The sequence below is a fragment of the Periplaneta americana genome, chromosome 14, assembly GCF_040183065.1.
Source record: "Periplaneta americana isolate PAMFEO1 chromosome 14, P.americana_PAMFEO1_priV1, whole genome shotgun sequence".
Classification (NCBI taxonomy): domain Eukaryota; kingdom Metazoa; phylum Arthropoda; class Insecta; order Blattodea; family Blattidae; genus Periplaneta; species Periplaneta americana.
In genome coordinates this window covers 160,370,216-160,394,834 of record NC_091130.1, presented here as the reverse complement: position 1 = coordinate 160,394,834, position 24,619 = coordinate 160,370,216, and the positions used below count along the sequence as shown (strand labels likewise).

At 36.5% G+C, this 24,619-nt stretch overlaps 1 protein-coding gene across 1 annotated transcript in view; it reads left to right on the top strand.

Moving 5' to 3' along the window:
- The first annotated feature begins 266 nt into the window (after nucleotides 1-266).
- Nucleotides 267-24,619, top strand: part of Myb (proto-oncogene like protein Myb) — a 101,133-nt gene continuing 76,780 nt past the window's right edge. The window contains exon 1 of the mRNA XM_069846534.1: nucleotides 267-555. Within this exon, the coding sequence (XP_069702635.1) occupies nucleotides 536-555 (20 nt within the window). The 5' untranslated portion in view covers nucleotides 267-535. The remainder of the gene's footprint in view (nucleotides 556-24,619) is intronic.

The following is a 24,619-nucleotide window of genomic DNA, read 5'->3' as shown; positions in this document are numbered from 1 at the left end:
AAATTGTAAGAAGTTATCCTTCTTCCGAAAGATCCAGGAAGGTGATATATTCTATCGTCTGCGATAGAAGCGATCCTGGTGGTTAGCAACTACCTATGTTTGCATATTTAGTAAGTATTGAGCTTCGTGACTGTATATAGTATACTGTGATACAACCCCAATTCGATTAGGTCGATAATCGCGATTAGTGACTGTGGTCTGTCACCAGGACCGCCAGTATTACCGGGATTTACACGAGAGGCTCGGGGCAGGATTATCGACGGTGTGAGAAGGCTGTGGGCAGGTGCTGTCTACCAATGGTAGCTGACCTGTAGTTTACCATATGTTGCTGCATCTGGCCAATGCTAAGCGTGCAATGTTTCGTGGAAGGCTGTCACAAGAACGGCGCCAAAACAATCGCCATCTTGAAGTCGGCTGGCAGGCGCTGTATGAAGAGTTTGCCTATTTTGTGTGATATTGAGCTACTGCAGTGTCTCTTTCAGTGTCCTGTTATTCGTGTTAAAAATAAATAAATAATGATCTTTGCCTGAGTAAGATGTCGAAGCAACACATGTGGTAAGTATATTGTTATATTTGTACTTGTGAACTTGTCATATCCGACATAAAATTCACACCTACCCTGTAGGTTTCTGTTCTCTTGAAGGTTTGTGAAGTTTATATAAGCTTACCGACTCGTTAGGTAACACATTACAATGAAGAAGATGCTGTGCATGTTGTTACATTGAAATTTCAGGTATAATATTTTTTACCCGTACAATAAAAGTGCATAAGTACTATCACTGATAATGAATTTGCGGCTACAGACGTGATGTATTGAATATACAAAGTAGAAATTACCGGTACATCTTTCTACTCTTTGTTTTTACTCCGTGAGACAAGTAGTATGAAGTGCTGCCTATTGTTATTTGACGAATATTTTAAATGCTACGAAATTTCCAACTTCGTGTAAGCTTTGTTTAGCCTTTATCCGATATTAATGTATGACAGCATGCTACCTTGGAACAAATTTTCTTCGGACAAGTTAGGTTATAATACATGAGAATTATTTTGGAATGAAGACGGGCAAAAATTCTCTTCGATTATGATAATGTCAATTTAAAAGTAAACTAGTGATCATAATTCAAAAGTGTTGTGGTGGACAAGGATAATATGTGGCAAGGATTAAGTTTACATTTTTATAAGTTTGTGTAAGGAGAGATGTATTCGTGAGTTAAAGCTTACCTAACTGTATGGGGGAAAAAAAAAAGAATTTAGGCTACTATCGTAAATAGCGTTGAAGTTGAACTTCTCTGAATTATACTTAGACAAACTATAGGATCAAATCTCACAGGTAAGCCTGTCTATAACCCTGTTAGGTCTACTGAATCAACATAAGTAGGCCTACTTCATCAAAGTGTTATAACTTTATGTTGCCTGTAAGTTGGTAGATTTTACTGGAAACTGTAGGGTGTCTCTTTGGAATATCACCCAAATGATATAATTTCTTCATTAGCTGCCCAGTTTGGCTAAACTAGCGCTGAGATAGTTCCCTTCATACTCCGCTTATACATCTTGCATATACGAATCTGTGACAGGTATGGTTTAAATTAACTTTTGTTATGCCTTGCATGTATACAATCAACTGCATCTCCACAAAAAAATTCCGTACAAATTCAACCATTTTCATTTCCAAAGTCACCGTACTATACCTCAGCGCTAGTTTCACAATTCAGTAGACTCATTATCGAGTGGAAGTATGCAAAGTATATGAGGGTTGATTCTTATGCTGACCCACTTATAGTTGAAAAATATTTAATTTTACCTCATTTTTCCACATAGTAGATTGATGCACTTCTCCCAACGGTGCTCCAACATTTCCACATCTTCCTGAAAGAAGGTTTGCCCAACCTCTGCAAACCATTGGTTTACGGACTACATGACTTCATTATTAGACGAAATGGCGTTCCTGTCCTTTTCAATTACCCAACATTTTTTCCCACGCAAGTTTGGGAATAGCCTGAAGTTGCGGGTGCCAGATCTGGTGAACAGGGTGGCTGGTCCAGCATTTCAAATTCCGCTGTTGAAATTGCAACTAAGGACTTGTGGCTTAGTGGAAAAGAACCTTTCGCCTCAACTTGCTACGAGTTTCTCCTTGATAGCATCCCGCAATTTTTCAGTTAAATTTGCATAATAAGGGCCTGCTATTGTGGCTCCTTTCTGCAAATTGGGCATCCCAAAAAACAGAGAGCAGCATCTTGCCTGCTGATGGCGGAACCCTTATGTTTCCACTCCATACTTTGAATTTTGGTTTCAGGGTCATAGTATTGAACCCATGTCTCATCCATAGTCATATCCTATCGTAAGAAATTTTTTTTGTTTGCTCTAAACTTAAGATTAGTTAAATGCTGCTCACAGAGCACTGGTCTTTGTCGGTGTCAAGTTAATTTTTTCATGCCCAGTTCGTTCACTAAATATTGTGCACTCTATTGTATGACTTCTATTAAGTCCTTGATTGTATCTTGCTGCACTAAATCATGCACTTTATTAATGTTTTCTGGTGTTGTGACAGTTCTTGAAGGGCTGCCACCAGTGGCGGTTCCTCGGGGGAGGGAAGGGAGGAACGTCCTCCTCATATTTTTCTTCTTTTGAAAGTAAATACCAAATAGAATATGTGCCTTGAAATTCGAGGAAGATTCGATAATTTTTAAGTTCACAGCTATAAGAAAATCTTGGTTGATTGAGTTTTAAACGATACGCGCCCAAGTGCTCCTAGAAAACTGTGAGAAAGATGTGAGATTGTTTGTGTGGAGGAAAGTCAATCCATTCCTCCTTTACTGCAGTTAACACACATAGACAACAGCGCACTAGCGGCCAGAGAAAGAAGCAGAGTTTTAAAGCAAGTAAATGAACGAATAGGAGGAGATCCTCCTCTGAATCAGTCATGGGCGGGAAATAGAAACTGACTGGTTGTGCAGCAACCTCGCTACTGCTGCCATCTAACGATGTTGAATTCAACCAGACTATAACACATCTACGTAGGAGGAGGCACAATAAAAACAGTTTTAATGCAACGCTATGGAAGACACCATATAGGCCTAAACTTTTTTAAATTATAAATCAAAAATATTATTCACTGCACTTTATATAGGCTACTATTCATGGTTTGAAACTTTCAAAGGATATTTGAAGGTTAAAGTCGGGTTTATATAAAACAAAGAGGAATTAGTTCTACGTTAGTATCGCAGATCTTTTTGGCCCCTGAAATTCACTTCCATTCATTGTGTACTAGACAGGGCAACAGCCAAGTTGTCAGTTTTGGGTACAAATATATTTGAAATTGAAAATAGGTACTCCAAACTACATTATTTTTAACATAAAAAATTAATCGGCCACCGGCAGCTTTGAACAATAATGGTAATATGGCTTTACAAGAACTGACATTTTTCAAAAGCATGTGATACTGAACTTGTGGCAACACAGACCACGTTGATGAGTGCAGTGTTCTCCTTTCTTCAGATTATTTCCAATTCCCATTTCCGTAAAACGGTTCTGGTTACTTGTTAGTAGCTATAGTCTGCTGCAACATGTGTGATGCTGTAGTGTGCGTGAAAAATGCTGCGAGGTTGTGAATTTCCTTGTAAATGTTAATTTGTGCAATTATTCAACGATGAATGGAAGTGAAAACATATTATATTTTGGAAATTTATGAAACTCAGTTTACAAGCACATTATTGCTACACAGAAGGGAAGGCCAACCCCAACACTACCTGGTCTTCTTATATGTATGCATGTAGGCTAATTTGTAGCATGTTTCATTCAAGAAGGTGTCATTTCGTGTTGTTAACTTCTTTCCTCCTCTTAAGAAATACGCAGGAGCCGCCACTGGCTGCCACCATGTTCATCTTCACACAATGTTCTCCACATCTAAACATTTGACATACAGTACATTCTTCTAAGGTACCTGTCATATCTTGATGAATTTGAAATGAAGACAGTCAATTCTTTTGCAGGTATTTAATCACAGGTCTTTGCTCGAAAGGGTCCAATTTTCTACTGACGCAGCATCCCCAGCCAATGTGGATATGTACAGACTTGCCTTGGCACGTAGCCATAACACATTTCAGTCATTTGTGTGCCACATACAGAAATTTTAGTTCAACTAAAGATAGGTCAGGGCTACAGCATGGAGGTCAACCCTCATATAGTTTTTAAGGTATTGATATTTACAATCTATTGCATAGATTTAATAGCAAAACAAGCTGAATTTAGTTTGGAGTAATTTCTTTAATATGATTTTTCCAATTTAATATATTATCGATTTGTAAGCCAAGAAATTTGCTTGTTGTTTAAATTAGGAACCTGTTGTTGATTATTGCTCTTGAAATTTGCGAGGTTGAATTTTGGCAGGATTTAAAATGGAATCATGATCAGAAAGACTATTAATTATTTGAGATACACTTATTCTTTCCTTTCCAATAAATATGTTGTTTATTGCAGTAGCTGAATCCCCTTGTATTCTAGTGGGAAAGTTTGCTGTGTAAATTAAATTGAAATATGCTAGCAGTGAATTTAATTGATCTTTTTATTGCCTTCTGTTAGATAATCGACATTGATGTCTCTGCAAGTAATGCATTCACGTTTCAGTTTTAGTAAGTATTCCAGTATCTTTTCCAATAAATTGATCAGATTTTCGTAATCTCCAGATGGTGCTGTAATTATATATGTTGCCAATGAACTGAAAACACACATGTCATTACGGTACTCGTTCCGTGGTTCAAGGCTGTGCATGACCAACACCTTTCATCAGCCGGCTGAAGGATGCGTGCACTCAAAGAGAACAGATTTTGCAGCAAGTGAATCTAGTTGACTAACTTATGCACATTTGTGTGCAATTGTCCCTTATTACATTATCATATATAGTAGTTGGTCTTGTGTTAGTAGGTTGTTGTCTGTACTTCATACACTGATCAGTCTGCAGTTTTTTTTGTTGGTATGATCTTTTGGAGTAATAATACATCGCAGTCCTTCCATCTGAGAAGTAAGAATCTCAAACAAAAGCTTGCTGCATGTATTAAGGTTACCAGACGTCCCTGTTTCCTGGGGACAGTCCCCGAATTCTTATTTTTGTCCCTGGATTTAACATGTCTCCAGATATTCCCGGATTTTCAGTGTTAATTATTAATATGGTTTAATCATCTTTACATACTGCTGTGGATGGATTTTGCTTTTTCATGACGACATAACCAAATCTCAATATAACTTCAGTGGAGTCTTCCAATATGGAAGGTTAATGGAAAAACTGAATTCCACGAAAGAAGAGAAATTTATTCCATCATCAGTTAAGCTACTTTAGAAGACGTGTTACGTATTCCACAACAGAATTCTGTTCTTGTGAAATTTATGAAAGTGCTGTTGAATATCTCAGTGACTGGATTATTCATTCACAAGATAAGATATCTATGGACTGTAATTGTATTGCTGAGAGCTCCTCCAGAAGAGAAACATTTGAAAAGACAGTTCGTTATTTTTCTTCAAATAATATAGGTGAAATTAACCTGGATGAAGATAATTTGATGAGATTCCTTATGTGAAATATGTGACTTCAAGAAAATATCATAGTGGAATGAAGAAAATGCCACTCTTTGCTCAAAGTAGAAACAATTTTTTTAATTTTCTCAGAAAATTATTTCCTGTGCACAACTCTAGAAATTTACTGAACTATCTCTGAGACTTCTAGGAAGTAATGCTTCATTGCACAGAGTTTTTACTTCAATGAACTTGATGTGGACATCTGAAATCAATTTAGAAACTGATCGAACCATGCTTGCTATCTTAACCAACTTCATTACAACCTGTCAGGAACTTGCTGTAAAATTGGGATCCAGAGTAGACCTGCTTAAGAAATTATGAAATATACCAATAGTACAGTAGAAGTCCAATCATCAGCTACCTAGATCGCCAATTATCCATATCAATTTTCAGAAAAGTGAGAAATTATTTATTCAGTGATAGAAAATACTTCTCTTTACTCCAGACATTTCAAAAGTAGCCTTGAGTACTACACAGTGCCGTTCCGTTCTGCAATATGAAGATTTCCAATTAATCTTTGATTCTTTGTACAGATAACGTACTTTAAAATACTTTTTGTGTTTATATATTTGACATTTTTCTTATACTAAAAACTTTTGTTCTTTTAGTACATGCAATACTGCACTGTACTGCTCTGAATAGGACATAGGAAACGGAGAAGTTATCTAGAATCTGTGCGTATGTGGAGAGATTCCAGGAAAAATCGCAATCACGTGTAGAAGCTCAGTTCTTAAAGTCAATCTGATGCTGTTTGATAAACTGACTCAACAGACGGATCTTGAGTGACATGCACAGTACAGTTTGATTGCACCGTGTACTAGTGTGATATTTACTTAAGTCTCAATCATCCGGGTCACACCAATCCCCAATTAGTCCGGGTAATTCCACTTCTACTGTACCTAAGTAAGTAGAATGAATGTGTAAATAAAATTAGTATTTTAATTCCTCAAATTGTGCGAAAACAATACAAGTCAATGGAAAACTAACAGAAATGTTAAAAGTATGTAGTAGTTTTTTCTTATGTCGATCTATATCTGTCCCCAGAAATGGTGAAAAAATATGATAACCTTAGCATAATTACAGTCAGAAATTTAATAGCCTTGTTGATTTAGAAGTATATTAGGCCTACCACTTGAATAGTTGTATACGGTAATGTCTGAGGCTTCTGTAGTTATGTAGTTGGGTTGTTTTGATGGATGGCTCCTTTTCAAAATTACCCACAAATGTGCGATGGGGTTGAAGTCTGATGATTGAGAAGGTGTTCGCAGTTCCATGTCAGCCAGTCCTTATTGATTTGGGTAGGCCTAGTTTGTCTTTTGGAACATATCCCCATTTTTTGTGCACTGTGCCTAACACTTGACCTTAAAATGTTATTGTACATATATTTATCCATAAACCCATCTATGAAGTCAATATTCTCCAGATACACATCTCCACAATAGTATGCATTCACCCCCATCTTTCGCTGTAGGTAGGCCTACTGTGTTGTTTCTGTTGTTATCTGTGTTGGACTTCCTCCATATTCTATTAATGCCATCGGAACCATAAAAATTTATCTGACCAAATCACCCTGTTCCAAAATTTCTAATCCTTACCAATATGTTCTTTAGTGAAGTCCAATCTTCGAGCTTGATTTGTCTGACTAACGTATGACCTCTTTCGTGGTCTGCCATGATAACCATTTTACCACAACACATCGGATAGTTTGATTATTGATCTTCATGTTTGAAGACTCTTCAGTCATGATTCGAATTTGTGGAAATTTTTGACAACTTGATTAACTATGAATCTCTTGTTACGTGCATTTAGCAATTTTTGCTTCCCCGTTCCCCCCCCCCCCCCAAGTTCAAGTTCCATGATTTCGAAATATTTCTGCAGTGTGTTGTACTTAGAATGTGTGTTATGTAGTACTTTACCTATTTTTCTACAGGAATATCTTTTCAAAGCCAGGCGAACAATAAGTTTCTTTAAATTGGAATTGAGCTCCTTATGGCATTTCATTGTACACTTTGTCAGAATGAAAGTGGCCGGCATCTGAGGGACTTAATAAAATCTTCTGAGAAAAAAATTCATGTACGAGATTTAAAACAGACAGAGTTTAGACAGTGAATCTTATAACACGAACACTATATACTGTATAACAGATTCTCAAATGGAGTATGACCATTACTTGTTACAATGCCATTTTGACTGTAGGAAAATCTTAGCATAGTTTGTAGAGCGATAGCTAACAGTTCGTGAGGAGGTAAGTTCAAATCTTCGTGGAGTTACTGAACTTTTTTTTTATTGCCATTTAAATTCATCAGTGAAAATATAACAGGTTTTCGTCATTTTTTTTTTTTTCCTTAGAATACCTTTCGCTTTATTATTTTTCCGTGTTAATAGAAACTTTTGACGCTAGATGGAAGTGACACTAAACACGACAATTAGGGGCTTTCATATTAAAATGCTGTGTTAATTATTTTATTAATCCCTGCTGCTTTGCACTCTATTGCGTAAGTAACATTCAGGAAATATGTTGACGGTGAAATAATAATAATAATCATCATCATCATTATTGGCACTATAGCCCGTTATGAGCCCTGGCCTCCCTCAGTAGGCTTTGCCATCTGTCAGATGGTTAAATAATTAATTTGCAAGTTGTGCTGCAGGAAATATGATTATTATACTAATCTAAATCCGTGGTCATAAGGGCCTAAACGTAGCAATTGTAAACAAGAAGAAAAAAATATATATATTCTGATTTCCTGGAATTATACCACAAATTTTCACCAATTTTGTAATTATTATCTATAAGTAACATGAATTAACATACCAAAATTATTTCATTATATTACACTAGAAGGAGTTGTAAAAAATAAAAGAAAGGACTAAACAAAAAATTTACTACAGAGACTCGAAGCATGCTGTGGAGGTAGCCCAAATCAGCGCCTTGTATTATGGAGTTAACTAAAGTGGCACACGGGGGTTTACGGTAGTGAACTGCACGCTCGCCCGAAGGGACTTGGAAAATTTTCGCTGCTCAAGAGACCGGCCACTTTCATTTTGACGAAGTGTGCGATTCTGAATGACATTAACAGCAAGTGAGCTGCACTGAAAGACAACCCTGTGCGCACTGCATGCTTGTTTACTACGTAACTACCCCCTCTCCGTGGGGTAGGCAGGGTGCGAATTAAGATTTCTGATGAGGGGATAAAATCCTAGATAGGGAATACATACATAAAATTATTATTATCCTCATTCGATACGGTTCAATGCTTGGTCGCACTGAGTTGCTTGTCTTGCATCTTGATTATAACAATGATTGTATTCATGAGCAAGCTTAAGATAAGATGTGTAATTCCTAAGTTATTGATTGTTGTTTGTTTGCCGGTGATGATAACACATTCATATTATTTTATTTACTTACTTTATACTGCACTTTATAAAGTATACTTGTATTAAAACAATTATATTTTGTAAGGGGGGATAGAAATTATCCTGGCAGGATGTTAATATGATTTTATGAGAGGGATTATAACTTCCCAACAAGGGGGAAATCCCCCCGTTAATTGGCACCCTATGCCTAAGTGTATGAACAACAGTGTTACATGAATTTCACGGAATATGTGATTTTAAATTTTTTTGTAACAGGTGTATGGAAATTAATTATATTCATGTCAGTGTGTTCGTTTTAACTGATCAAACATAATGAATTTAGCTTTATTGCTATATTTTGAATTTTAATGTAATTTCAAAGGTTAGTTTAACAATATATGAAGTGTACGAACAACACTGTATAAGTTGACCATATATAGTAGCTCATGGAGACAATGAACTGTCGCTATGGAAAATAAACAATCATGACAGCTGAATATTAAAAATACAGTTAAAATAATCTATTAAATCTATAACCGAATTTTTTCTGGTAATTTTCGCTTTTTCAAAAATAATCGGTGTCATCATGTATAATTAATTATCCTGAAACCAAAAATCGCATTTTTGAAATTTTTGTTTGTATGTCTGTCTGTGTGGATCCTTTTCACGCTATAATGGCTGAACCGATATATATGAAAATTGGAATATAAATTAAGTTCATTCCAACTTAAATTTTAGGCTATATGGCATTTAAAATATGTTATTTAAAAGGGGGGGTTATGAGGAGGCGTGAATTAAATAAATCGAAATATCTCTCTTATTATTGATTTTCATGAAAGATATTACATAACAGAAGTTTCTTTAAAAATGATTTCCGATAAGTTTTATTCTATGCAAAAGTTTGATAGGACTGATATTTAATGAGATAAATGAGTTTTAAAATAAGAATGCCACCTAATGGGCTGTAATGAAGTAAAAACAAATGACTTCGTCCATAAGGGGACTTAAACAACAAACGGAAGCTATTAACATACAGAGAATGTTTGTGTTTGTATGAAGTATTCTCAGAAGCTAATTAAGCGATTTGTATAATTATTATTTCACGATTGGAAAGTGTAGTTTCTCTAGGTGGACATAATTCCATAATGTTATTATTACAGTAACGTCTGGGTGAATCGAGGACAGGTAAGATTAAAATAGCTTCTTATGCACAGAAAACTTGATAGGCTATTCTGTATATTCGTTTGCCGTATTTCTCAAAATAATGTTTATGTACTGCGTACATCTCAGAGAATTAACGAACGAGAGTGTATTGATTTAGTATGCAGTAATAGTATGTTAGCTTAGCATTCCATTGTTTTATAATCCAAATTTTAACTATACTGAATTGAATTGTGTTAAAATAGATAAAATGAATAAACTATGCAATAAATGCAATGCAAAAAAAATTGGGTAATGAGCCAAGCAGATTATGTTGCGCTGTTGTAAAAGTTGTTCCTCCTGAGATTCAAGAGCCCTCACAACAAATTAAAAACATACATTCGTAATCAGCACACTTTTTAAATAATATAATCTATACTAATAATAAATCTGTAACCAAAATTTTTGTGATAATTTTCGCTTTCCGAAAAATAATTGGTGTTAACATGTAGGCCTATAATTAACCGCCCTGAGACCGAAAATCCCTTTTTTTTTTTTTTTTTTTTTTTTTTTTATGTCTGTCAACTTTTTACGCGATAATGGTTGAACCAATTTATATGAAAATTGGAATATAAATTAAGTTCGTTGTAACTTAGATTTTAGGTTATATGTAATTCAAAATACTTTATTTAAAAGGGGGGGTTATAAGGGGGCCTGAATTAAATTGAAATATCTCGCTTACACTGCCCAACAATGAAAATGTTTCGGGCTCAAAAATAGCTAATTCTTATGTATTTCCACCTGCTGAATTAAAAAATCACCATAAAAATGACAAATTAGCTCTTGTTTTGGAGATAAAGTGACATTTCGTTTTTTAGAGTCAACATTTTCATTTTGGGGGAAATTTTGTTTTGGGAGTTGGCACACCTGTCAAATAACAAAAAAACGAATGTTCTTCAGCTGTTTGTAAGTTATAAATATAGATATTGTTGCTGTGACTGTGAATTTCATATTGTTTCTGCTGTAATTAATGCAGAATTTCTGGTTTGGAAGTGCTTTTAAAGTGTAAAATTTGTAAAAATGCCACGGAAATGTGTAAATATGAATAATTTTTGTTATATTTGTGGTGAAATAACATTTTCGTAACAGAAACGCCTCTTGTGAAGACTGCCTATCAGCATTATTTCGGTATGAAGGTAGGGGACCAGGATAAGTCATTGCAACTCGTTCAGTTACATTGCGAGAATGGCTGAAAAATAAGATACGATCTATGGCTTTTGCTGTGCCTATGGTTTGGCGGGAGCCTAGAAACCATACAGACGACTGCAATTTCTGCTTGACTCCACCTATAAAGGCAGGATTGTCTATGAAGAAAAGAAGAACAGTTCAATACCCGAATCTTCGATCTGCTATTCGACCTATTCCACATTCAGATAGTTTACCAGTTCCTAGTCCACCCGAAAATTGTGTGTTTGAAGTAGAAAATGAAGACAGTGTGGAACAAGAAGGAGAACCCAACAAGCCTTCCACATCCCATGACTCTGATTTTGAGGAAAAAGATGATAAACCGCACAGATTGAGTCAAGCGGAATTGAGTGATCTCATTAGAGACCTTGACCTGTCAAAGGAGAAGGCAGAAATTCTAGGGTCTAGATTACAGCAATGGAATCTTCTCGAACGTGATGTCAGGGTCTCACAGTACAGACGTCACAGGGATCTGCTTCCCTTTTTTGAGAAGAAAAACAATCTTGTTGTTTGCTGCAGTGGCGTATACTGGTTTAAGGGTCTGGGCTACCACTGACCCTATTATTACACAAAATATATTTTAAATCCCTATAATAAAATTACTTACTTATTTATAAGTGAATTCCAGACGTCTTGATTGGGACGAAAATACGTTGATGACTTCGTTTTTGAAATTGCAGTTGGGCCACTTGCGAAGTTTCTGTAGAAATGACTTTTCAATGGACATCAGTGCCAAGCCGGATAAACGTTCTTGTGTATGAGTTGATCTACAGTAGGATTTTATTCTCTTCAACGCAGAAAATGTTCTTTCTACCAATGCTGACGTAGCTGGTATTGTCACAATTAACGTTGCCAATTTAAGGACTTCAGGAATAACTTGGTTCAGCTGGTTTTCATATATGGCATATAATATTTCATGGATAGGTTTGTTCGAAAAATCAAAGACTTCTGCTGAATATATTACACTTAATTCATTTTTCAAATGTACTTGATCAAGGTGACTGTTATAGGACTGAAATAATTTGTTTAGTGCCTCATTCGAGAAGTTTTGTCTATAAGCAGAAAATTTTTTAGAATCTAGGAGATATGTGAACTGAAGCTTTCCATAATCAGAAAATCTGTCAGTAATTTCCATGTGCATACGATCTAGTATGCTGTAGTACAGCTGCCTGTATTTCAGTTCATCATCTCCTTGTCTTCGCTTTAATGGTGGCTCCATTGTATTGGCTGAAGAATTTTCATTTTCCATATGGACGGAAACCCACTACGTCTGAACTCGGATATAGTATTTTTTAACTTTGATACCTCTTGCAAGCAGTATGCTATGTCTAGACTTTTTGTCTGAAGAATATTGTAGAGCACATCTGTATGTGCGAACACTCTAGCATAAACTTCAAGAAGAAATATATTCTGAAAATGTGTGAAAAAATGCAAATATCCTTGAGCTTGCACAATTACATCATCATCCCAGTTTTCTTCAGAGTCATTACAAATGTTATTTTCAAAGAAAGCAGTCAGTTGTTCTCTGTATTCCTTTACTGTATTTACAAGTCGAGATGTAAAATTCCATCTAGTTGGTGTTACTTTTGGGAGTTTCTTGTTCATAAATTCTTTGAGTTTTTCTGATCTTTTAGGAGATGATGAGAAAAATGCAGCTAAACCCGACAGTGTTTTGAAAAAAAATGCGGTATTCTGGAATGGATGAAGTAGTTTGTTGCAAAACTAAATTGAGAACATGGCTGTAACAATGAACAAATAGTGCTTGAGGATACTTTTCTTGAACTTTTGTTTTTAAGCCATTAATATTTCCTGCCATAACTGAAGCACCATCGTATGCCTGTGCAATTAACTTATTGCCGACATTGTATTCTGCTGTAACACCTTCCACATGCTGAAACAAAGCAGCAGCAGTTTTGCCCGAACTGACGTTTGTGAATCCTATAAACCGTTCTTGAACATTGGCAATACTGTCGACGTATCTTAAAACAGTGGACAATTGACTCTGATTAGAGCAGTCACTTGTTTCATCAACAACAATGGCCATAAAAGGTGCTTCTTCTATTTCAGATTTTATGTTCTTTATCATAACCCCACTTATAGCAAATGTTAAGTGATTCTGAATTGCAGGAGAAGTACCACGAAATACTGTTGAACCCACAAGATGATTGGCCAGTAAATGGTCAAATTCACTTAAGGAACTTAAATATTCAATATAATTTCCTATATTGTCTGATTCCACACTCTCATTATGACCCCGAAAAGCCAACTATTGTTTTCCTAGAAAGCAGACTGCGTTAATAAGACGCAGTAAAATCTTTTTTTTCACAAGAGCATTGTGTTGGTTGATGTGTAGAGCCTTTTGCTTATCTAGCTGTAAATCAATTCTTGTCTTCCCAAAGTTTGCAAAGTTCATGCTACTACAAATATGAGCTTTTGATTTGTCGTGTTTTAGGACTGCCGTTCGAAGGGAGTTCATATTAGAAAACCTCTCTTTTGACCACACATTAGTTTCACGGCTAAATAACAAACATGGCCAGCAAAATAGTTTAGACAGTTTAGAACTACCACACAACCAATTCCACTTACCATATGATGTTGAAGTGAAATGGCGTGTGTACTCACGCTGTTTTTCTTTTCCGTCCATGGACAAATTTAACTCAGGAGTTGGTCTTTCCATTTTCACAATTTCAACTTTCTCGTTGTATTTACGACGGTTAAAAGGCACTTTTAATAAACCTTCTACTACACAGTCATTTTCAACACAAACCTCTCCAGAAACTTGTTCTGCCATATTTTTCACAATGTCACTTAATTGGGAAATTAAAAACTTAATAATTCACAATTAATATATCTCTTAGACACTCGAACAAATCACACATTTAAAATACTGCACTGCAAGCACACAATCACATTCATGAGCTAGCGTACTAAGCGTATTGTTGCTTTGCGCCTGCGAAGAAACCGATCACGAGAGCGGCAACTCACCTGCCTACACTGCACGAAGGAAACGGGTGGGAGCGGGGAACGGGCAGTTGTGCGAAGGACAGCGTGCGGGGAACGGTCACAGGCTACCATTCGTAGGAGCGGTTTCTCCAGCGATGCCGCCTTGATAACTTGTTTCTTTTCGAGAGCAGAGAGCGCATATAAATCTAACAGTTACTTCAGTTTTAATTACTATGATAAAACTAATAATACAAAATTATTACATTATGTTATATCATAAACTTTTTCTTTTGTAATTTCCTTGGGCTACCGCCGGTAGCCCCGGTAGTCCGCAAAATACGCCCCTGGTTTGTTGCGACATTAATGGCTTATGAAATGTTTGAATTTGAACCATGATCCAACTGCATGGAGGCTATCCTCCAAGCTTAGTTTGAAAGCTATATTACTTCACAATGGCAACCGTCTTCCTTTTATTCCTGTTGGTCATGCAGTTCACATGGAGACTTATGCAAATATGACAGCCCTCTTCGACTCAATCAAATATCATGAACACAAGTGGAAAATCTGTGGTGATCTAAAATTCATTTCTATACTCTTAGGAATGCAACTGGGGTACACAAAATATTGCTGCTTTTTATGTATGTGGGACAGCAGGGATAGGAAATCACATTGTATTCAAGCAGACTGGCCTGCAAGAAATTTTAACCCTAGCGAGAAATATGTCGTTGCCGAGCCTCTCATGGACCCAAAAGATGTTCTTCCACCCCTGCATATTAAGCTGGGTTTGATAAAAAATTTTGTCAAAGGTATGAACCAATAAGGACAGGCCTTTAAGTACGTAAGAGAGAAATTTCCGAAATTGATGCCAAAGTTAAGGAAGGTATTTTTGTCGGGCCACAAATTCGAGAACTTGTAAAGGATCCTGCATTTGACCAAGTTTTGGAGGGGAAAGAAAAGGAAGATTGGGAAGCCTTCAAGGGAGTTATTCAAACTCAAGCTCAAACGTCTGGATTTAATGTTCCTAATTATGTCAGGTGAAGAATACAATGCGTGCAGTTCTGTGTTGTGTAACTTTCTCCATTCTCCTGTAACTTCATCCCTCTTAGCCCCAAATATTTTCCTAAGCACCTTATTCTCAAACACCCTTAACCTATGTTCCTCTCTCAAAGTGAGAGTCCAAGTTTCACAACCATAAAGAACAACCGGTAATATAACTGTTTTATAAATTCTAACTTTCATATTAACATAATACCAAGCTTGAAAGTAGAATTAATCGAACAATTCCAGAATCTATTGCATGGTATTTTATTTTTATTTATTTATTTGGTGGTGTCAATAAAGACACATGTTATTAAAAGTGCCAGGTCATATGGCCCTTATCTTAACAAGAATATTGCTTAGTATGACATGAGTAGGTGTGCATAAATGAAGTGTGACCATCTTCTCCATCAGAAACAGTGACTGGTAAGCTGGATGTGTAGGTAAACGTTCAGTCAATGATTTTAGCAGAAAAGTTAAAATTACTTGATAGTTCACTGAATGCTATGTGTAATTATGTTTAATAAGTGGATTAGGGTGTGTTTGTAGTTTCTGAAGTTAATTTTTGCGTAAGTGCTGCACGTAGTCACTGGATAAAATGATTTCCAGGTCACTGTAAATTGTGCGTTAGTAATGCAAAAATCAGCCCCTGTGATGGTTCTGCACACAGCTCTTTGGATAGCATCTAGTTTCTTGATGTGGCGGGGATGGGTTTGAGCCCAAATTTCTGATGCGTAGGACATGTATGATCGTTTAAGTGATCAGTACAGCAATAGTTTGGTTTTGAGGGAAATGAAGCTTTAAAGTATTGGATATAATTCTAAGAATCTTTGCAAAGCTCTGTCTCGTACTGACTGTATATGTTGTCTGTATGTCATATGACTGTCCAGCACTAGACCAAGATATCTGACCGTTGTTTTGAAGGGGATGTGTTGATTCTGAACAGAGAGCGGTTGTAATAATCGTGGAAATCTCCTTGTAAAAACTACTGCTGTACTTTTCTCACCGTTAATTTTCAGTCGCCATCTTGTAGACCATTGGGTCATTAAGTCCAAGGCTTCTTGCATCTGTTGTAAAGCACATTTGATGTCGTGATGTTTTGTATATAGGGCTGTGTCATCCGCATATAAGGCGTGTCGGCAGTTGGTGTGCTTGGGAATGTCATGAACATATATAGCGTAGAGAATTGGACTTAGAACAGAGCCTTGAGCAACTCCTGCTTCAATTTATCTTGAACTGGAAAGGCAGTTACCTTGTCGCACTCTGAATGATGTGTTTTTCAGGTAGTCTGCAATAAAATGTACGTATGCATCAGGAACTGAAATTTTAAAGAAGGCCGGCATGCCACACTGTGTCGAATGCCTGTTGTATGTCCAGGAATGTTAATTGCATCGTAATAACAGTTCATTCTAGTTCTAAATACAACTTTGAAAGTAATTCAGGAGCAAACGATTTATAATTGATAATAAATTAATTATTCACTAACCGCAACAAAGTTGTATTTGGAAATATAACAGCCTAGTACACAACATAACTCTCCACAGATACACATCATGCACATTGTGGTCCGCCAAAGTGGTGTGCAACTTGAAAATAGGTCACAATGTTGCCATCTACCCGCAATACGTAAGTGAAGAGTGTAGGCATTGGATACACGTAATAATTCTGATTTGTGAAGTAAATTGATTCAGTTGCGGTAATCAAGTCTGCAATCGTAATGCTTTGTGTGACTAATGTGCAGAGGACGATTTTATAATCTAGTAATGACTGCTGCACAGTTTCTTCATTTGAACCACATAGTCGTGTATATTTAACTCTGATTGTAAACTGTAGCAGATACATGCGTAGACTGTGAGACAGTGTGATAGCACGATTGGTACCGCGTCACACCAAGCAGTGAAGGAAGGTGTGCTTCAAGGACAGGCTGTTCCTTCACCTGCCGTTCTGCTGCAGGTTGCAAAAAGCAGCAACGACGCTTCTCTGTTCAGTGACGTCTAGTTACGAAGACCTTCAATAAGCAAGATGACTACCATATTTGATTTATTTTAAACACAAATCATCTTTGTCACGACTTATTGCGTGAAATACGACCGACAGTGTTACATGGAATAATAAAGATATAATTATTACAATATGTAAATCCATTGATTATTGATCGGGTTAGGTGTTTTTTATTCATACTATAGTTTATATTGCCTTTGCATGTAACTATTTTACATAGCAAGAACTAATTGCGAATTATCAGCGACGATTTTTTATTTTTTTTATTTTAGTTGGTTATTTAACGACGCTGTATCAACTACTAAGTTATTTAGCGTCGATGAGATTGGTGATAGCGAGATGATATTTGGCGAGATGAGGCCGAGGATTCGCCATAGACTTCCTTGCATTCACATTACGGTTGGGGAAAACCTCGGAAAAAACCCAACCAGGTAATCAGCCCAAGCGGGGATCGAACCCGCGCCCGAACGCAACTTCAGACCGGCAGGCAAGCTCAGCGACGATAAAACTTTGCAGTGGAATTCGACATTTCTACGTCTCTGACTCCTAGAATCTACTGATATATCGATGTGCGTATATAGATATGTTCAACACTTTTATTTCGCTCGCAATATTACATGATTCTATTTTAATCTAGTATTTTGCATCTACTGTACTCCTTTGTTTTTTCATTGCAAATGACGTCAGCCTATCTGGCTTGCTTTTCGTAAGGTTAATACACGTCTGCTTCAAGTAAATACCATTATAGGCTTACCACACAGTGAACTATTGTTTGGTTGTAATGCCCTTTCTCAGCATTTGCGTTCACAGTTCCGTGACTTTTTTCATGTTTGAAGTCAGTTTCTCTGTTACAAATTAAGTAATATTAATTGTCTGTTTCTGTGGTTCTCAAACTTTTAAAGTCCGGGACTATTTTGAAGGATATTAAACTTCACGTTACCTATAAGTTAAATTAGTAACTCTAATCACTTATGAAAAAGTAAATAGTGTATGATTTCTAATTGAGCACATGTTGCACTCGCCGAACTAATGTGAGGATCAGCCTGTCGTGTAATCAAGTCTATGCTTTTCACTTGAACTTAAGAGGAAAGATACGACATTGCGATCGGCATGAGTAACTTTAATGCCCCATTCGGAAGTTCAGGATATTCATGCCTTAATGATATCCAAAAAGTTGTTATATCTGAGTGTAGAAATTTAGTTTTTGCAATACTTGATATGTAAGTTAATTAATTTTAACATATCGATGGCTGAGAACCAAACTGTTCTAAGTCCAACTTTTTATAGGAAAGAAATCTGTGTTTCATTGTGTTCCAGTTCTTGTCTGCATATATGAATCGAACAAAATTGTAAATATTCCTCTGCATAAGGTTGCTATGAAGCTATTCCAAATTGTTTCATGAAGCTTTGCATGTCAGGAACTTAAAAATAGCATTCCTGAACAAAAAATAGTAAAATGGAATTGGAACAGCCTGGTTCTGGGCCATCAATATAATTATTTGGCAGTGAAAGTAAAATTTACAGTTCATTCTTAATTGCCATGGTAACAAATTGTTGAACAGGTCTGAAATACTTACAGTACCACCTGTACTTTGTTTCCTAAGAAGGAAGAACTTTTGTCTGAACGTCTAATCTATTTGTTTACTATGTTTAGGCCTGTTATGTGTATGCTATTATCTGTACTTAATTTCCCCTTTTTGTTCGTTCCCCACATTTCTCTTTTGTGGTCTGTTTTTGTTTTCACCGTGTGTTATGCTTTGTCCCGTTATTGGGAAAGCTGACAAACTGTCTTTCTCTATTTAAGGTTTGTGAAAAGCAACCAAGTCATGTGTTACTTGAATTAATGAATCTATTGCAAAATTTAGAAATGCACTTTTTACATTTTTTTAAATATTGCAAAAAGTTATTCACTAAGTCACACTGTAAATGACTTATCTGATCTCGAATCTTGGAAACCTCGACTCTTCCCAAACTGCATTCTCACAGTTCTCGGTAAGTTACGTAATATACTATTTAATATCAGAATCACAGCTGTTCACTGACAAGTTTGAACTTTCGAAATATAGGAATGGGTCTCGAATCCAATTGAATTCGCTGCAATTTTCTAGAAAATAACTTTCAATCTCATTACTGAGAGCAGAGAGATAGGATACCTACTACAGAATCACAAAAATCAGAAGGTAAGGGAAAATCATTTTGACTTGGAAAGTGTTCTAAGGTTGGAAAGGCAGAAAAATTATTAATTTTGACGTACTCAAACCACAGATTGATTTTTTCTGGAATGACTTGACTTTATCATAAGCTTTGAACACAGTGATGGTTGGGCCTTGAGTTCATTTAGTTTGGAATATATGTCAGCCAATTGTTATATAAATTCAAAGCCATGTAGCCTACTCTTTCTTACAATCATTAAAAAACTGTAAAACTTCTTTAACAATATTCTTAACCACGGGAAGGATCAGTCCCTACCTATAGATTGAGGTTTTCCAGCAAACTAGCCAAATATGATGATTCCAAAGCCTTTGAAGTCAGTGACTCTACTTCAGATACAGCAGATTTTTCCCGTTTAAATCGCGAAATATTTTTCACTTTTATTTTTAACATCTGAATGTTTTGTATTTTAGTGGTTTCATGGAAGCATTTGAGAGAACTTCGTAATATAATACACGTCTTCATCACCACACCAAATAGTTCGCGCCATGTTTACGCTGATATTGCTGCTTTCCTTTCGCTTCAATCGCCGAACGTCGCAATTACGATTCACTGTCACTTGTTGGCAGCCATCGTCAAGTATCGAGACGGAGACTGGGTGTGAATGATAGCAAAACTATCAAAAGAGACTGGCCCGAAGAAATTACTTTGATCTGTCCTGGCAACAATCACAGTTATTCACAAAAATGTGATTGTCGGCATAACATATTGTGGCCCCGTCACCACGTGTCACTTCTTTGCGGCAGCTTCAAACGCTGCTGCCTGTCAGCCATCATAGCGGCTTTCATGTAAAATCACAAGCCCAACAGCAGACTACTGAGGAAAATTGTAATTTTATTAGCAGTAACGTTTTATTCCTCATTATTAGATTTAAATTTCAAGCTGATTAAAACTCATTGTTGACTTTTGTCAGTTACAATTATTATCGCCGCGCTCTCATGGTTAACATTCGGCAGGTCTTTGAAATTTAATTGCATTATTGTTTTCAATTTCTTATGTCGCCGCTCCAATCAGTCGCCTCAATTTTAATATTGCAACCAATAAGCTGCTTCCATTATTAAATGACACCTACTTGTCTAATCCACGTGAACTAAAACCGAGGTTGCAATGTCTTGTGCTGAGGACGAACATTAAGGTATGTGATTAAAATTATTATTAAAGAGTTATTATTAAGAGTTAAGAATGTCAACATACCCGTATATGAAATAATAATAATAATAATAATAATAATAATAGTAATTTAACAATATAACAAATTAGTGCTTATTCTTATCGAGGAAGTAGACGTGACAACGTGGCGCTTAGAGTGAAAACTACAGAGCAATAATCGGTCGGTAAAATTGTGTTTTAAAAGCACACCGCACGTTATTGTATGATGCCGACATGTTAACCATGAGAGCGCGGCGATAAAATGCCGTACATAATACAAATACACTGTCACCCATCTGAGTTAAATTAAAAAGTGCGAATGCATTCGTAGCTGTTTTCTTTTCAGTCCCGCGTTTACTGGTTTGCATGTTCACTGGAAGCTGAGAAGTTAGTTGAATGTTGATAATAGGAAATGTTTTGTACACCAAAACATCGCCGTGGTCTGTTTTATAACGACCGTATGTAATACATTTCCAGCTGACGGGAAGGTCTGCAGCATTGCCAAATTGCCAGACTGATTACGAATATGTTCAGTATGGCAAACTTTATCACACTAATTAATGAGAACAGCACAGCTGCACAGTGACGTACACCTGCGGACAGGGTCAAGCAACTCTGGCTGGGCTGCATTCTAGTTCATGTGTTAACATTTGTGGATATGCGCATTTTTCATTTGACTATTAACATTAGGGAATTATTGGGGTTGGGTTTGTGACCTTGCTCAGTGTTAAGATGTGATGCGATTTGTAACGTAATGAAGGGAGATAATTTCTTTTTTCCATATCATTGTGATCGGTCGACAGTATCAAGGGGATTTTATCATCAGATATGTGGATGGGACTGGAAAGCATTACAATTTCTGTCTGTGCTGCTAAAGTCACCGCGTACTCACATGGCATGGCGTGTGGAGCGGATACAAGGCAGTACGGGCAGGTCTTTTACTGCAAACCCAACATTCCCCAGTCTTTCCTATTTTCTGCCTTCCTCTTTGTCTCCTCATATGATCCATATATCTTAATATCGTCTATCATCTGATTTCTGCTTCTACCCCGAACTCTTCTCCCGTTCACCATTCCTTTCAGTGCATTCTTCAGAAGGAAGTTTCTTCTCAGCCAGTGAACCAGTCAATTTCTTTCCCTCTTTCTGATCAGTTTCAGCATCATTATTTCTTCACCCGCTCTTTCCTACACAGTTACGTCTCTTATTCTGTCTGTCCACTTCATACTCTCTATCCATAGTTTAAATGCTTCTAGTCGCTTCTCTTCACTTCGTCGTAATGTGCATGTTTCTGCCCATATAATGCTACACTCCACACAGAGCACTTTACTAGTCTCTTCCTTAGTTCTTTTCCAGAGGTCCGCAGAAGATCCTCCTTTCTCTATTAACCCTTTGCAGCATAGTGGTTGTTCAGCAGAATCACAGTTTTCTTTCTTTTTAAATTTTATGGCACAGATATTCCACCAAAGAACCACCTCTTGAGTATACATAGAGGTGCTATCTGTGTTTTGAAATTGTTTGCAAAGTTAAAATGTTGAAAAAAATTAATCGAACCTTTGCTATGATCCATGATATGAAAATCATAAAAAATTGATTCGTGCTGCAAAGGGTTAAAAGCTTCCTTTGCCATTGCTATCCTCCTTTTGACTTCTTGGCAGCAGCTCATGTTACTGCTTATAGTACACCTCAAGTATTTGAAGCTGTCCACTTGCTCTACTGCCTCATTTAGAATTCGAAAGCTTACCTTCTTTACTTTTCTTCCTATGACCGTAGTATTCGTCTTGTTGGCATTTATCTTCATCCCATACTGCTCACAGCTGTCATTTAGCTCCAGTAGCATATCCCTTAGTATCATCTCCTCTTCTGCTAACAACGCCATATCATCAGCAAATCTTATACTGTATTCTTCACTAATTCCAGCAAGTAGATGTTGAACAAGGGCATCCTTGTCGTACTCCTCTTCCTATTTCACTTCCTTCTGACATTTCTTCTCCTTCTGACTTTGACTCGTTGTTTCATATAAGAGCCTCCTCAAATAATATATATGGGCTATTCCATATGAAATCGATCAGTAAAAAACCTCGCATTTTTATACTCTAATTTTTTCCCTATTTATACAGGGTGCTGAGGAGAGTGCATTTTCAAAAATATACTATCGAAAGTCAAACGATTTTCGTATTGTTGAGCGACAAATTTAGCGTATTTTATAAAAACAAGCCTCTTTCAGCGCTCAGAACTCTGGAACCATTTACTGTAGAACATTCAACGGGAGCTCATTTTGAAACTGACATTTGGTAGGTTATGTTAAGAAGTAATCCTTACTTTTATTGTACACACAGATACAGATGATCTGATTTTACTTACTTTTAGACTTTTTGCCAATTTGTAAAAATGTAAAAAAAATTGAGAAAAAAACTTGCATTATTAAGAGGGATTGGCATTGTTTGCTTAGTGGTATGGCAATACGTTTCGAGGGTATTAAATAGATTATTTTCACACGCCTGGACTTGAACGGCGCAGTACCGCACGCACTGGCCGAGAGCTGAAGATAAGCGAGCGTTGGGCGTCATTTTACTCCTGTGTTTATGAAAACTTGTGATACAGCTAGCCCAGCTATGCGCTACTAGACGAAACATTACGTGTTTGTCTCCTGGCCTTGCTTGTCTCGGCTAGCTCCCGCCTCACAGTCAGATGGTTAGTTCACGCGCGTACTATTTATTTTCTTTATTTGATATTTTCAATACTTTCTTATCAACGGTGCATCAGTAAAAAATATGTGTTTATTTGTACTTTAATGCGGAATCGAACTATATATTTTGAAAATATTTTTTCCTTGGCAAAGGCGTGTCAATGAGGAAAAGTCTAAATTTCTCCATTTCCATAAAAAGTAAGAAAATCTATTTATATGTCAATATAAACTTTAATTTCTCAGCATCAAAATAAACCATGATTTTGATCATTGGGTGAAAGGGTTTCGGAGCTACAACAGTTTAAAGTTTCTAATTTTGTGAAAATACGATAAATTTAAATATTTTTAATTTAAACACTATGAAGTTCTGATGCCTGAAACTTTGCACAAAGCATTGTATCACAGTTATCTAAGTACAAAAAACGTTTCATTGTATTTAGAAATCGTAAGGTCAATTTTCTCTATATTTCGGTCGATTTGAGATGGAATAGCTCATATGTACACAAAATTATTAAATAATTACATTTTCATGTAACATTTCCCTACAGTCAGATTTTTAAATAAGTTACAACGCAATCGAAATTTGAATATAATGCAAGTCACCTTCTTCAGTGAGCCAATGCTTCGAAGTGAAGAGAAGCGAATAGAAGCTTTTGAAATGTGGAACAGACAGAACAAGAAATGAAGCTGTGTTGGAAAGAGTGGGTGAAGAAAGAATCATGCTGAAACTGGTCAGGAAGAGGAAAAGAAATTGGTTTGGCTGAGAAGAAACTGCCTACTGAAGGATGCTGGAAGCAATGGTGAACGGGAGAAGAGTTCGGTGCAGAAGAAGATATCAGATGATTGACGACATTAAGATATATGGAGCGTACGTAGAGACAAAGAGGAAGGAAGAAAATAGGAAAATTGGGGAATACTGGGTTTGCAGGCAGAATATTATGAATGAATACTGAATTACATTGTCATGTCACCTTAACAGAAATATGACAATCCTCGGTTTCTTCAGTTGCTGAAACGTTTTCAAATGCTCGATATCTGTGTGTGGCCTTTCACATCAGACAGTGTTCTGCAGCGCGTCCCTCTGACTGTATAATGATGATGAAATTAATTCACAAGCCTATGTTGTACAGGAGTCGAATTTCTGTTTATTTGGAACTGTATAGTTCTCATTTCTCTCGCCTCCCGGTCCAGAACTTACTTACCTAGTGTCTCCTTCCTCCAGTTTTCGAGGCTTGTTGGACTAATTTACCAAAGTTTGTCTTGTTTTTTTGTCATTTCAGT